The 17,280-nt window shown below is 32.6% G+C and overlaps 1 protein-coding gene across 13 annotated transcripts in view; it reads right to left on the reverse strand.

Annotated features, from left to right (window-relative positions):
• Irk1 (Inwardly rectifying potassium channel 1) overlaps positions 1–17,280 on the reverse strand; it is a 164,434-nt gene that overhangs the window by 26,187 nt on the left and 120,967 nt on the right. For all 13 annotated transcript variants that reach the window (XM_072540935.1, XM_072541028.1, XM_072541000.1 and 10 more), the window contains one exon: positions 3,958–4,216. In XM_072540935.1, the coding sequence (XP_072397036.1) occupies positions 3,958–4,216 (259 nt within the window). The remainder of the gene's footprint in view (positions 1–3,957; positions 4,217–17,280) is intronic.

Below are 17,280 nucleotides of genomic sequence, written 5' to 3' on the forward strand. Positions count from 1 at the left end.
TGAAAAAGAAACAAGAAAAATAGACAAAGAGATGATACGTCTGCTCCAATTCGAAATGTTTGAGAAAAGTATAATGAAAGTTGTTAATCCCTTGGCGCAAGGATTAGCGTAGGGGTTGGCGCGAAAATTTCTGACAGTAGGATTTTAATTGTCGGGTGGAGCGGACGATATTTTGTATGCCGCCATCTCTTTTATTGAGACAATTTGGCCTTTTATTCAATTTCTATAGCTTCTCGGATAATGCTTGGTTTATACAAACGGATGGGTGCTATGGTTGTGGGGTTTTAAAAATCAATTTTGTGGCCCCTGTATGAAGATTGGTGTTAGGGTGTTGACCTAGAGCTGAAATTGAATCGGAATTGCGAAAAGAAATGGAATGTTCGTAAATCCTATTTAATCTACGATTTGTATATATATATATATATATATATATATATATATATATATATATATATATATACCGCTTTGTCATTATAAATGGTTTTGAGCTGGTAATATATCATTCTTACTTTTGTTTGTATCTGTATGAGTGCTAAGTGCTAAAATTTTCAAAGAAATATAAATACATTATATTACATAATAAAATGCCATTTGAATTCTTCATGTTTACCTTTTCATATCGGATTTATTTATAAAGAATTTAACATCTATTTGACGCACAACAATTATGTTTTAATATATTTATATTAATATCAGTTTGGTATCAGTGCAATTTAACGTTATATAACGTTTTTGTAGCACAAAAACTATAGCTTGTGTTATAGATTATCCTCAAAGATTTGTACCTGAGAGAACTTCGTATGAAATCAGCATCCATCAAGAAAATAAAAAGTGTGGAACCAAAAACAAGAAAACACTCCGGAAAACATCAATGAGAACAAATTTCTACTTAATTTTGTTAGCAAAAAATATGATTGTCAGGTCGACAATATTTGCTGAATATACACAAAGAAATATGGATTATACCTGTTGGATGAATGGCCAATCAAATTGATAAAAATTTATAAAAAAACTGCCATGAGCAGCCTAGATGTAAAAATCCGAATGTAAGCAGATATCGATATCTAAATCTCTATATTCTATTTTGGGAGATGAGTCAAAAAATCTTCTTCGGAATTTTTCTTCCGAAAACTTATTATTTTTTCTTCATCATATCTTATATCTACATAGATGTTATCAAGAAATCTTGTTGTGAGTCTTTCTCTTTTTTTCTGACCAATTCTGGGTCTATCAAGAATAGTTTTTCTAGCTGGGTTAATTTATTCCATCTGCATTATATGCCCTACCCACCTCAGACGTCCTATCCTAATATATTTTATGATATCTGGTTCCTGGTATATTCTATAAAATTCAAAGTTGTATTGTCTTCTCCACACTTTATTGCCATTAACCGCTTCATAAATTCACCTTGGTACTTTTCTTTTAAAATATCGTAATATATTCACATTAATTTTTTATCGACCAGGTCTCCAAACTATATGTTAGGATTGGGCGTATTATTGGTCAAAATAATGATGTAATCGATTTTCCGTACCATAATCATAGATTTTTTATAGATTGCTTTAGAATGGATGGTTTACAGATACGAATAAAATTACCGTCTATCACAATTATAACGAACATATAGCTAGACAGAGATATAATGAGAAGCCATTAGAAAATTTAAACAAAGAGGTTAGTGATAATTCTTCTAATCTTCAATATTCACTCTGTAAAAATATTTATCAATCGCATAGAACTGGAAAAGGCATTCTTCTAAACGGGTACCGGCTAAACAACATCAGATGACACCATAGTATTTGCATATAACCTAACAAATCTACAAATCCTTATGAACAAAATCACGTATTACAGTCAACCATATGGACTCAATATGGTAAAGGAAACCAAGCTCATAATAATTAGTAAGAAAAATATAACAAAAGGTCAACTCTACGTCAACAAAAGCAATATCCACCTTCAAACGGATGGGAGCCTTCTTCAAGGCCACCACCTTTCTCTTGGTATAAAAGTAATGCTGCAATGCTATGTCTTCTCTGTCCTTTTTTATGGTGTTAAAGCTTGGACATATTATACGAAATGAATCCAAATATGCCCTTTTACAAGCTATTCTGCAAGGAAAAATAGTTGGAAAGTGAGGTCCAGGAAGAAGAAGAACATCCTGGTTAAAGAACCTCAGAACATGGTTTAACACAAGATCTACGCAGCTTGCTGCAGACAAGATAAAGATCGTCATGATGATTGCCAACATTCGTCACGTATAGGAACATCAAGAAGAAAAAGTGATACTTAATTGAGCGCTCTTACTAAACACAAAATGTTCTGATATATTGAACATTAATAAATCATATGATAATACATAAATAAATAGCAAATGAGAAATGTTTTCAACTCCATCAAAAACAATTATAAGATAAAAACATTTAAAAGCTATTTAAAATGATCATTTTCGTATATAATACACTCCTGCAGTTTGATTCGTTGGTCCCTATTTACTTTCTACAACGACTATGTTAAAAATTTAATTTAATTTTAAACACGGGAGCCACATGTTTTTTGCGTAAATGTTGATTGATGCTTACGTAGTATTTATTTGAAAGAAAATCATGTTTATAAGAAATTAGTCTTTATTTTTAAACACTTGGGTTTATATTTAAAGTCAGTTAAGTGCCAATATTTCGAACAAGGTTCCAATATATCTCTAGTTGACTAGTAAAGATTGACCCACGCCTGAACACATATAATTCCATTTGTAAAAATATTTTTATTTGGTCCTTCTCTCCATTGTATTTCTTCTTAATTGTTTCACTATTATCCTTCTTTGTACAATTCTCACTAGGATTTTTTAATATTAAGTTCTTTGACTGTTCAGTTAGTTGCTCTTTCAACCATCTTAGTTCTTCACCTTCCTCCCAAGGTGCCTCCCCTCTTATCTTATCAGCCACACTGAACCATCTTAATCTATTTACACAGCTCCAAATAGACCAGTTGACGTTAGACCAGTCCATTTGCTAAGATTGGCCAGCCATGATAGACGTCCGCATCCAGGGTCTCTCTTGCCTTGTCTTGTAGAATCAACTGTAGAAGTCGGTATTTATTATTACGCATAATATGGCCGAAGTAAGTCAATATTCTGTTCTTTACGGTGTTAATTTCTTTGTCTTTTCTTAGCATCTGGAGAATAGATATGTTAATTAAGTGGTGTATATATGAGACTCTTAACTTACGTCGGTAGCACCACATTTCAAATGCCTCTAATCATTTTATGATATCTTCTGTAAGACTCCAGGTTTCTACTCTATAGAGAATAACACTAAAGACGTAACATCGACGAAGTCGAATGTTCACATGTACACAATGTACATCTAACGAAGTAGACGACGCCATGAGTAAGAGAGGACTAAACGATGGAGAATGGAACAACAGAGAGAGATGAAAACGGTTGAGCGAGGGAAGGCAGTGAATACTGTAGAATCCCTAAATATATACGTAACATCTAGGAATTCTTGTGCGTATATTGATACATCAAGAAAAATATTGCTGATAACTAGTACTCAGAAGTAGGATACCTGAATTGTATACCTGAATTGGATACCTTTGCCATATTCTGAGAAAAAAATACACGCAATCCCTTAACTAATTATCCAAGGAAAGATTATGGGGAAAGGGAGGAGTATGTCGCAAACAAATGTCTTGGCTAGGGAATATAAAAAATTCGACAGGAATAAATAACTCTGGCGACCTTTGTCATGCCGCAAAGGATAGTCTTCTGACCTTAAGATTATCTGCCAATGTACTATCGTTGCATTGCACTATAAGAAAAAATGTTTTAGTTTTAGAAAGGCTGACATGACTTTTGTTCGGGCCAATATTTGATGTTTATAAAAGTAGGTAAAAACTATTTCAGTTATACATTCAAGTCATATAATGAACCTGAAACTCTTAACATATACTTACTAAATGCTCCTCACTGAGATCCCCATGAGTAAATACTATAAGCCACCACACTAAAGCGAACAACAACCAAGACAAAAAGAAGTTCATCGCAAACACCAACAGCGTCCAGCGCCACTGTGCGTCCACCAACGTTGTGAAGATATCCTGAAGGTATTTTCTACGTCGCTTCGCAACGTTACCTTGTACAACGTTACAGTCTCCATGCTTGAAAACCACTCTCTTCCTGATCCTTCTGGCGTTGAAACGAGATTGACGGAATCTGAAACAAAGAATAATTATGTTAATTGAAAAGCCATTAAGGCAGGTAAATCTAGCTAAATAAAGAAAACGGGGAAGTTAGTTTATGACTGTAAAATTCATGAATCTGCAGAAGGCATGGCAAATACTGTAAGGAGTAACAGATCAGAAATCAAATTTAATGAATTAGGTACGTAAATATTGTCCAAAATACATTCAATTGAATAACAACTATTGATAGGATATAATAATGTATAATTTGATGTGAAAGATATTTAATTGTTAGCTCCTCAAACAGAAGAAATGGAAAGGAAATTGCAAGTATATAGCAAAAAATATTTCGATTATTACATCAAAATTAGAATCTGTCTAAGTATTCCAAACGGTATGTTATTTCAAGAAATTGTTGCAACTGCGATTTACAACAATTTCTTTTTTTCAAATTTTTCGTGCGACAGATATTTTCCGAGTTAAGAGAGAAAATAGCGGTAGAATTATGTTTTAAGCAATTTTGAGTTTTTTTGCTAAAATAACATTTAAGGTCGTAACTTCGTTCGTTTAAGAAACCATGGGTGGGTTTAGTGTAGTGAATTCGGATTCTTCTACTAATCGATGCTCAGAAAGTTCAGAAAGAGGTGACCAATAAATGGTTGGAGTTGATGAAGAGTTTTTTTGCTTTTTTGCCGTAATGTCGGGAAATATCCCCTCCTGACTTTTTGAAAACGAGTTTGAGACCATTAGGTAATAGAATTATGGTTATTGCAGTAATATGGTTGGTAGCTTCTTTGTCAATATGATCTGCTGTTACATTATCGGCAATTCCAGCAAGAGAAGGCAGCCATATAAGAGCGACTGTTACATTTTGAGCAGAGAGATTTTGGTAGATGTCATGAATGTTTTTAACCAATGGGTGGCCAGTACATATTGTATTGAATTAATGCATAGATGAAATGGAATCACAACAAATGGTAATATGTTTGTTGTGATGGGAGATGCATTTAAACAAAATACTATATAGTTCACCTGTATAAACGCTGCATTTTAAGGTTGATTGAGATAATCAAGTACATGTTTAGTGGTGACTGCACATCCAACACCAGTGGTAGTTTTAGAAGCATTGGTATAGAGAATTAAATAATGTGATTTTTGTATAATTTTTCTTTATAGCAATGTTCGGAGATTAATGTTTATTAAAGGTGTCTAGTCAGATGTCTATTGAAGGAAGATGTTTTGCCTATAGAGGAAATGAAGGTAGAGGAAATGAACTAGTCACGGTCGGAGGTCAATATTTTTGAATGTTAAAACAGTTAGTGGATCAAGAGATGTTGAACATTGTTAGTGGAAAAAGGAAGTATTGTCGTAATTATGAAATGAAAGGGATTGAAGGGATTTGCAGATGTTGATGCAACATATGAAAGTAGAAGAGATTGTCGTCTTAAGGTGAGAGGAGGTTCATTGGATTCACGATACACATTCTCAATAGGACTGGAGTGAAAGGCACCTATATATAGATGGAGAGCGCTCTTGTGCATAGAGTTTAATCAATCTAAGTCAGATCTAGAGGCAGTGGAATAGATAAAGCTAGCGTAGTCGTGCTTAGATCGTATGAGAGCTCTGTAGACGCTTAATAAAGTAGTTTTATTGACACCCAATTGAAGATTAGTAAGGATTTTTAAACAATTGGTTCATATATGTGATTTTTCCAATTTAATCTGGAGACAAATATCATACCCAGAATTTTACATTGATTAACAACAGATAGAGGGAAATTGTTGAAAAAACTTTGGGGAAAAAGAGTGGAAGTCCTTCTGGAAAATTTTATTTGGTTTTGCCCTGTGAGAGTGATAATCCTAATTTGTTAGATCTATCTTGAAGAAGATTTGCTGCTTTTTGTAGAAGTTTACATGTGGTAGGAACATATTTACCATGGCAGTAAACATATGTCACCAGCGAATTGAACATATTTTATGGAAGCAGGAAAATACCTGCATATATTGTTGATTGTCATAATTAATAAAGTTAAACTTAACAGATCCTTGAAGGACACCCTGATTTTAAGGAAGATATTGAGAAAGTTTACCGTTCACAAGGACTTTAAAGGTACTTCCAGTTAGAAAGTTTTTTACAAATTAAAGAATGTTACCATCTAATTTATAGTAGAGGATTTTGCCAATTACTTAGTTTCTGGAGATTTAATCAAAAGTCTGATTAATGTCAAATATAGTTAGTACAACATCTCGTTGATTGTTGATTGCTTAAGAAATGTGTGTTTAAAGAAGAACAAGCTTGTCAATAGTAGACCGGTGACGTCAAAAGTCGGATTGAGCGTCGGGAAAAACATTATGTTTTTTAAGGAACATAGCGAGGTTCGTTTATATGGAGGATTTATCAGGTTTTTTAATTGGAATGATTAGAGAATTGCGCCAAATATCTCGGAATTTATATGTGTTCCAGATAAGATTATAAATTTCGATGAGTTTTGAGAGAGATGTATTGGAGATTTTTTAAAAAGATATAAGGGATGTCATCGGGAGCAGCAACAGATTTTCTACACGAAAACAAAAAAAAATTCAGTTTATGTGGGGTTAAGGGAGCGTTGGTAAACGTGACATCATGTGGAGTTGACGAAAGAGGAATAACTGGAAGGAGAATCTGTATTACTTTTATTAAATTTATCTTCAAAATAATAGGCGAGTGTGTCGGCAATTACTTGGCTGTCAGAGAATCCTGTATTGTTGAAAATTAGAGAAAGCATCTTAAGGTTAGTTTTACTCGTTGGATTTGTGAAAATTTTTTCCATAGTTGAATGGGATTTGTATTGTGAGTGATTTTTCCATAATCCTTTTTTTACTTTGCTTAATGGCTAAAGCTATGGCCAAAGAATATAGACGCGTATGCATACGCGTCTATATTCTTTGCTATGGCTATTGATAAATTTGGCTTTAAGTTTGCAAACAACTTTAGTTGTTTGTGTAGAAGAATATTTTCCTGGGTTTTATTTCACCGACACTTAAAACATTCTTGGATAATTGGGTGACATAATTACAATCTGAGTTCCACCAAGGCACCATTTTGCGAATATATGAGATGGTTTTTTTACAGATATGAGATTTGGCAGCAGTGGACATCCGTTATATATTTACAGTAATGTTTATAACCTCTGTAATAGCTCAGAAAGGTAATAATATATCCGCTTTCGAAATAAATTTTGACCAATCAGCGTTTTTAAAGCTCCAGAAATTTCTAGTAGTGATTTTCTTATTGGAGGGCCTAGATATAATAATAGGAAAGTGGTTGCTATCACGTAAGTCATCAAAAACTTCTCAGGAGAGAAAAGATGCAATTTTGGGGTCACAAAGGCTAAGATCAATGACTGAAAATATACCTGAAAAAATACTAAAGTGGGTTTTGAGTCCAGTCAAAAGTTGAGTATGTCACAGAATTGTGTCTGAGCAATTTAAAACGTTTTCTATAATTTTGCCGTTACGAAAAATAGGATATGAGCCCCAAATTCTGTTATGGGCATTAAAGGAATCGGACAATCCCTTCAATGTAATATATAATGATTTGGTAAAGATTTAAAAAAGAAAATGCTAACTTGGACAGGTTAATAAACGAAAACGAAGGTCATTGCACTATCATTTTATCAAAACTAAAATACACGAAGTTGATTTGGTAGAATGACTAAATATAATTATTAACCTACATCATTGTTTTGTTGATTTTTCTTTTAATTTGAAATTTATTTGATTGACCTCTGCATCTTATGACGTCAATAATTTTATACGCGCCAGGCTGGGGCGTTTTCGAACCAAAACTTTGATAGATGTATTTATTCTATTTTGACTGAATAATAATATTCATCTGATTTTTATTGTATATATACAGTATATATACATAACACTGTCAATCCGATATTGTCGTTATCTCAAACTGTTTCTGTTACTGTTTCTAGAAATACTATTTATATTAAACAATTAATGAATGAATGCTGGTTAGTTACATATCGCATCTTGAAAACAAAAGTGACATTATCCCAAAATCTAGATATTTCAGTATGACCGTTTAAAGTTTTTCGAACAGTTCTGTATTGAACGTTGAACTAAAATAACCGAATTAAATACTATAATTACTGTTATTTAACAGTTTGATTAAAGTACAGTTAGTTTCTACCGAAGAAGGCAAGTTAATAATGTAACTACTAATTTAGAAAAAAATCTTTAAAAAAAATTCCTTATAGTGCCGCTTTTGTTTTACATTAAAGTTCTGATTATTAGAATAAAAAGTCAAGTTAATATTTACCTTATGATAAAAAAAGAGAAAAATAAAACAAGATTGTATCATATTAAAAAGAAAAATCGTTTATTTGGTAAAAGTAAAAAACCTATTAATAATACTTAATGAAACTAAACATTTTTTCGAACTTAAAATAATTAAAAAACTATGGTTTTATATCCAAGAAATCGCCATAGCTCATTTCATTTACAGCGAAATATGTCCCTCTTTTTTTGCACTTCGAATAGCCCAAACATATTGTGAAGGTACGTATATTGGTCCTGACTTAAGACATCTTTTGACTTGTTTTTTAATCAAGAATGTACAGCGTCTCCTTCGTTCTGAGTATGGCCACGTATTAAAAATTTATGGGTAATAGATTTTATTTTTAAATTTAGGACAGCATGTCCATCCCAATAATGAACCGGTTTTTTTGCTGTCCACAACAGTTATCAGAATAAAAGATGACATTCAATTCTTCATCAGCAGTTAGAGACTTTTTCTGTAGATACTTTAAAATACAAATACCTATCTCATTAGCTCCGCGATTTCCTTGTGTTTCATCCCAAAAGAAGCACACCATTCAGTTGTGTCCTGTTTGAGTTCAGAGATAGTGAAATGTAAGCAATTTACTTTAGACTTATAATAGAAAGTTGATACCTCACCATTTGGAACTACCATTACTGCTTGCAAGTCATAACATACCACAATAAAACTGTGCGACACGCTCTCTTTATCGTTATCCTTTTTCTCACGACTCTTTTCTTTTTCAGCCACATGTAGCTCATAATTTTCTTTTTGTGCATCTTTTTCACAACCTTCAGCAGTCTTGCATTTAGTACATTGCTAACATTGATCCTTCTTTGGTACAAAAAACCCAATATTAAATTCCTCGTTAAATAGTTTTCGATATATGTGTATCATTACATAGGGTGATCTTTGTTGTATACAGTCTTCTTTAATCAAAATAAATATCTGTTAAGGTTTCTTCGCCATCTATATATTCCTTCGTGATTTGTTTCCGCAAATAATGACTTTCAATTCGAGGTATACTATTGATGTGACGTTTTACTCCTTCTGTCAAGTCAATTGGCACTTTTCGATGTTTTCCATTTTACCTCTCTGATCACCTTCTAGTATACCAGTCATAATATTATTTTTCTTCTCAATAACTGTTCTGACACATCTATCTGTTATATTTAATGCATTTTAGAAAAATGTTTTACATATTTTGCTTCTAGTACCATTGACATCAAAATAGAATGCACTTTTTAACTTTCTGGTCGAATCTGCTTTCTTGTATTAATACTTTGGATGGACCTCTTGAGTATTACGCGCGATATATTCTCTTTGTCTGATCAGCGAAGCCATTCCTCAGTAATCATGGAATAATCGTTTTCTTGATTCCTCATTAATTTTTTCTGGACATTTCAGGCGATAACTTAATCTACATGAACTTTTTATAGTTTTAGCTGGGAACACTTTTTTTGATCTAGTACTCGAAACATATTCTTGTTCAGAGTATTTTAAAGACTTAGCAGTTTTGGCATATCGTTTATTTTTTTTGTTTCCTAGGTTTGTCGATCCTATTTCCAACAGCGGATGGAATATCATCCACGACATTATTATTTGCAATCCGAACATTTCCATTATCTGTTATAGTTAGCAATTCATCACCAATGTCCTTAGATATAACATGTTCAATAAAATCCTTGTTAAAAGAATTTGAATTATTTTCATTTATAATTGTCGTCAAATCACCACTATTTTTATTTACTACTTCTTCATGTATGATTATTTCGTTCTCATTAGAAAGTTCTGAATTTTTTTCATCTACGTAAGCTACACATTTAGTAAAAGAACGTGAGGAAGAACTTGAAGAACATGTAGAAGATCTTGTAGAATAGGAGGACGAGCTGGAAGAAGATGAAGATCTTGAAGTAGATGAAGAGTTAGATTTACGGCATCTTTTTTTTTTTGGGTGCGTAGGCTCTGTCATCATCCGAAGCGAAGGAATACTAATACAGATCGATAGTGAAAAACATATTTTACTAAAATAATAAATCACATGGTGTCCCATTAAAAAAAAAATTGCGAAAATTTAGGATGTCGGTTTTATGCCAATTTTAACAGCAATCTGTAAAATGAAAAAGACAACTTTACTCCGTAAACGATAAAGCTGTATCTGGTTAATAAGTTCATAAGGAATTTAAACTTTTATTCAAATTACATTAGAGAATATTGAACTTTATATACATGGTAGAAAAGTGTAATTTTCATATAAAACCCATTATAACTCAATAGCGGTTCACAATAGGTATAGGGAAGTATAATCAAAAAATGTTCAGAATAATGTGAATATTTCTAAAATTAAAAATATACTGGATTTCCCACTAAAAAAAAAACGAAGTTATAAGCAACTTCCGGTATAGCCAGAAGCAGAAAATAGATGAAAATATTTTCATTAAATAGGTCACTCCTCAAAACCCCTTCATTCCAGTTTTCATGATTCAGTTACATTTAGTTCTTGAGATATTTCTAATTGGCCGTTTATCTTCCGCACCCTGTATAGAGTAAGTAACCTTTTTGAAATTTGATATTCAGTCAATATAATTTATACAATGTTTTAAACAAAAAATGGTATTTAAATATGCTTTTTCGATAAAGTTAATTCTTTCTGCTGATAGACGAAATAGGTGAACCGTAAACAATGTTAAAAAATAAAAAATAAAAAAGCGGCGGATTTAAAATTATTATTATACATTTTCATCGACTCTTAAATGTTTTATAATTTTATAGCTTGACGTAAGGTTTCTTACGCGTTGCCATTTATCATTGTATCCAGATTAACGTATTTGATAAACACTATAAATTTTCTGATTGGTTTTAGGATAAAATATTTATTATAAATTTATTTATAACTAATTCTTTTTGAATAAAATAATAAATACCAAATATATCCGACATAAAATAGTTATATAACTACAATATGGAGAAAGAAGAACAATACTGAGTCGATTGCATCAAATTGAATTCATTATCAGATATGTTTTAAAATATAGTACGAGAGAAAAAACTTTAAAAAAAGTTTCTTCGCAACAAATGATAATACTACAAAAAAAGATCAACTAACGGCTCTATACCTCTATATTGCAATGCATTATAGAGAGAAAAACCTTAAGCACATAGTCTTGTAGGAAGATGGATGATAAGGCTACACAATCTGAGAGAGGGTTTTAATTGCTTTTCTAACCAACTTTTTAGCACTTCAATAAGAAGGAAAGGATCACATTTAAAAACATAGACTTATATGTATAGGCTGGTTAAAACTGCAAATAATCTCAGAGAATAGAACCTAGATAAAATCTTCTTCTTCTTGATGGACACGTCCTTTCATAACGTTGGTTACCATCATAGCTATCTTAATTTTATTCACTGTCACCCTAATTAGCATGCTTGTATCAATACCATACCAATCTCGCAAGTTATTTAACCATGAAGTCTTTCTTTGCCTCTCATTACATGTCCGAAATACTCAAGCTTGCTCTCCTTGATGATTTTTATAATCTCCTTAATTTTGCTGAAGAGTTCTACTATTGAGAAGTTTCAAATCTTCTCTACCCAAGAACCTTTTCCAATTCTTCTATAGCACCACATTTCGAAAGCTTCAAGGCGATTTAGATCACTTTTACCTATAGTCCAAGACTCTGTTACATAATAACTTGGATATTCTTCTAAAAGCGGCTCTGGCCTGATCAATTCTGGATCTAATTTCACCGTGACTCTCTGTCGCGACGGCTTTATATTATATTGTTTACTTATTAAGAGTATTTTGGTTTTCCGTATGTTAAGATAAAGACCTATTCCTTACAGCTCTCAACGACACTGTCAAGTAATGTTTGCAGATCTTCTTGAGTAGATGCTAGGAGTACTGTGTCGTCCGCATATCGCAAATTATTGATAATCTTCACCGTACACAATTATTACTTCTTGTTCAGGAAGTGTATTTCTGAAAAATCTTTCAGAGTAAACATTGAAAAGCAGAAGCGACAAGAGGCATCTCTAGATAAAATAGAAAATTAAAAAGTTTTGTATTATTGAAAGGTTTTGCAATATAGCAGCTGATTTTGGGTTTGAGAGTGACACAACTAAAAGTATTAAGGTAAAATACATAATACAAAACATAATACTAGAATAAATGGACTGAATATGAGGTATCTACGAATATTAGTTATAAAGAGAAAATAGGACAGAATAAGAAATAAGACAGAGGAATATTCAATCACAAATTAATAAAACAAATAACAAAGAGTTGTTTAATTCATTAACTTAAGCCTATAAAAGAAGAAAATCATATACAAAGAAAGAAATGGATACAACAAATTGCAGAAATGGGAAAAATTAAGCATAAAACACTGGAAGAAACATAAAAATAATAGGAAATAGAAAAAATGAAAGGGGTGGGTGATTGAAATATAACCAATTCGAATCAAACAACTAAAATGGTTAAAGTTGTGGGAAAAAGAATGTAAGACAGAAAATCGTGTGACAAATACCGAATCTTGGTTAATAATCCTTAGCTGTATAAAAGTAATATAAAATATAATTAACAAGAAATATGAACAATTGGAGACGAGAGAACAGACAGGTTTTCGAAAGAGTATGTCGATAATTACCAACTCTTCATGTGTTGCAGATGAGACTACTCAAATTCAAAAATATATGGTGTATATGATGACAACCCTCTAAGGACACTGTTATACAAGCGCTAATGTCGTCGCGTTAGCAGCGCCGCGTTAACGTCGATTCAACCGGACAATGGCACTACCAGAGAACTACGAACACAGTTTGTTCGTAGTTCTCTGGCATTACCATGGAGTAAATTATACCAATGACATTACCGTTCGTATAATTACTCCATGGTAGTGCTACTGTCCGGTTGGGCCGACGCCACTGCGGCGCTGCTAGTGCGACGACTTTAGCGCTAAAGACCGTCTTATACGAGAGCTAATGTCGTCGGGTTAGCAGCACCGCGTTAGCGTCGGCCCAACCGGACAATGGCACTACCATGAAGTAAATTGTACGAACGGAAATGTCGTTCGTATAATTGACCCCGTGATAGTGCCATTGTCTGGTTGGGCCGACACTAACGCGCGCTGTTACCCGATGACATTAGTGCTCCTATAATTGAGCCCTTAAACACACTCTGAATATTTGTTTTAAAATAATTCAAATATATAGTGAAATTCAAAGTTGTAAACCACTCATCAACAATGTTTTCACTATATGCAGCTTTTTTTAGTAACAAAATTTCACTTCGAAAAAAATTTGAAATCAGATATAATTGTTTTGCGTTCACCTCGGCCTGCCGCACAAAACGGAGGCAGAAATGTGACGATACCCCAGAACAAATAACAATTGTTCTTTGTTCTGTGACGATACGGTGTAGTAAATTCAGAATGCGTCAGAAACGTCTCTAGAAGAACTAGTGGGGAAGATTCAAAACAGTTTGCGGATCCATGAAGTTTACCTGTGGCATTGATAAATAATAAGCAATGCAGCCCTCAGGGACCTCTTACCAAATAGAGATTTAAAGAAGGTGAATGACATCGTTCTGGAGACAATATTATGTGATGGTCTTGTGAAAAATGTCATGTCAAAAAATGCTGATAAAATCAGTTCACACAGAAGATAACAAATAACATGGGGATCTATAAACAAATCATTACGTAGATACCTAAAGGACATAGAAAAAGCTGTATAAAGGAAATCTATGCACGTGGCATATACATCTATGCTGCACAAGAATGGAGTCAGTATCTATTACTAATCTGAGCAGTAGAGTTAATGAAATGGTTTATTTTAGGACTTCGGTTTAATACAAAATGTACTAACAGCTTTTAAAATTCGACCTTATTCATGAACATGTGTTATAGAGTGGAAAAATAGTTCCAATGCTTTTCTAACAATTTCTTGTTTTTTTTGTAGAACGATTTGTCTTTGGTCTCAAAATATGCCTTAGTTTCCGCAATAATCCCTTGATTTGATCCTTATAGCTTCATTTACAAGTTTCATAAAACCAGTAGTTCCTAAAGGTGAAATTGGAAGAATACGGTAGGTCTTCTTTTTACGGGCTTATCCGTTCTGGATGTTGGCGATTAACATGGCTATCTTTACTTTTTTGCAGCTATTCAGAATAGTTTAACTAGTAATATGGCGAATGCCAGAGTATATAAAAGTGTAAATTATGTACTTTAGTCATCTTTACGAATGATTTGTGAACTGTTGGAGAAAGAGCAATTTTTTCTTTTTCATAATCCCTTTCTTTAACGTTCCCAGTAATACCATATAACATTCGCTACTCATGTTTCCAAACTTCAACTAATAAAAAGATAGCTTGCCCATCTCAAAGTAAAGAAATTAAAACATTGTCAACTGATATTAACGTATTCCGCTTTTGGATGAAGTGAAGTAGTTAATAAACGTTTTAATCATTCTCATATACCGATGCAAGAACAACTATTTATTGTATAAATAATTAAAAAGAACGGTCTGAAATGTTGACGCGTTATTAATTTTTATTGACTGAGCAAACGCGGTACCCAATTTAAATAAAACTTTCCCATTGACAAATGTTCACATCAAGTAGTAAATACATTGCATTCTCGTATCTTTAACTTCCCTGCTATAATTCACGACTAGCAAAAAACGATTTTTTGGACTTTTTAATATTTTCGGGACAGCTGCCGAATTTGACGATCAGATCTTTCAGGATCATTTGTTTTTATATAACCAAGTTAGTCAGGTATTTTATCAAAAAGCAATGCTTTATCATGATCGGGAATTAAAGTTTTGCTTAAATAATTGTAACTTGTAAACTAATGGTCCTATTTAGCTCAAATCTTAACAGATGTGATGATCCATATCCAAATCTCTTAGATTTTTTAAACCTTTTTTATGGAATCTGTCAATATGAGACATAGGAAGCCTAATTTCTCTCCTTGATATATGTGTTCTACATGTGAGATAACCTATTTTACGTAATTTAATAATGGTTAGAAATTCTCTATCGGTTTCCATAATCTGTAATATACATTCATTCAGTCAGTATTCTGTCTATGATATCTTTAGCATCCTTTGGCACACCTATATTTTAAAAGCTTCTATTGATCTTAAACAAATTATTTTTCATATATTAACTTATTTTTAAAGTTTCCTCTTCAAATGGACGTTGGAAATAATTATGGCGATTCAAACTTTATTCACAGCTGTCCTAAATAATTGAGTTGAACTCACATTGATATTAAACCATTCTCTTAAATTTTACGCCAATAAATCCTCTATTTTTCAACATGTAGATTAGTCCAATCGTCAGAGATTTGATCTCTTAAAATGAGACAAACAAGCTGAATTTTTCTGAGAATGTCTATTTTAGGACCCCAAAAAAGATGCAAAAATGGCCACTCCTACTACCGGGCTTAAAAAACTGTTTTAAACAGGAAATATAGCTGAGATAATTTTGAATAAAAATGGTTATTACCACTTTTTCTGTAAATAAACCGTTCTCTCAGAAGCAACGCTTGAAGCCATCGGCGATTTTGAATGCCAGTTTGTATCAACTCGACGGTAAAAATTCGATATCCTCATATCAAAGTATCTTATTATCAAAAATCAAAATGCTTTTTAAAGGTAAAGACTGCAGCTTTTGTATACAATTGTTGTATTTTGCCGCAATTGAAATTAGTTTTTGAAAGCAGTTTAATAAATAAATGTTGCGCTATTTTTGCCATTTTTTACGACTTATATGAGATCAATAAAATTTATCACTTTCATTGACCGGTCACTGTAAAGTTGGCATTACTAAAGCCTAATTTTCAAAAACTATAACATAAAATTTTGATTTTGAGCTTTGACAACAAATACGATGCATTTAAAGTAGGCTTAAAAACTCTGAATTAAAATGCTTGTCTATGCTTAAACTTTTACATTACAAACCTTCTTACGCCCCGGAAAATGCTTCCAAGTAGACAGCATTGGGTGAAATTTGTAGCTGAAGTTATGTAGTTTTGAAAAACGATTTAGATCGTTGTAATGTGAAAGTTTAAATTCAGCGTTTTTAGGTCATATTTCAAATGCTTTTATATGTGTGGCGAAAACTGAAAATCGAAATTTTATGCTGTAGGTTTTGAACATTAGGCTCTAATAATGTAAATTCTATAGTGACCTGTAAATAGAAGTAATACATTTTACTGATCTCATGAGAATCGTAAAAAGTGGCCAAAATCGCGCAACGTTTATTTACTTGACGGCTTTATAAAAACTGACTTTATTTGTGGTAAAATGCAAAAAATGCATACGAAAGCCGCAGTCACCACCTTCGAAACGCATTTTAATTTTTGTCTATAGAAGACTGTGATGAAAAGGTATCGATTTTTTTTTAATCGAGTTGATAGGAATTTTATTTAAAAAATTGATTTTGCACGCGTAACTGACATTCAAAATCGCCGGTCGCTTTTGATTTACTTTAACAGAAAAAAGCGGGTTAAAACAATTTTTAACTAAAATCAATCTGTACAGTGTACGGGCACAACGGCTACATTTACAAATACCATCCAAACTGAGCAAATTTACTCGTAAATATTCTTTGATGTCATTCAGAAACCGACTACTAACGGATATTATTCGTGCGCGTTAACTTTATGTGGGCACACGTACAGACCTGAGCACTTTTGCGCACACAGCGTTCGTGCGAATAAATTTGTTCAATCTAGAATATTGGGATATATAAGAATTATTTTACGAAACAAAAAC

This window comes from Diabrotica undecimpunctata, chromosome 1, assembly GCF_040954645.1.
Source record: "Diabrotica undecimpunctata isolate CICGRU chromosome 1, icDiaUnde3, whole genome shotgun sequence".
In the NCBI taxonomy this organism is placed as follows: Eukaryota; Metazoa; Arthropoda; class Insecta; order Coleoptera; family Chrysomelidae; genus Diabrotica; species Diabrotica undecimpunctata.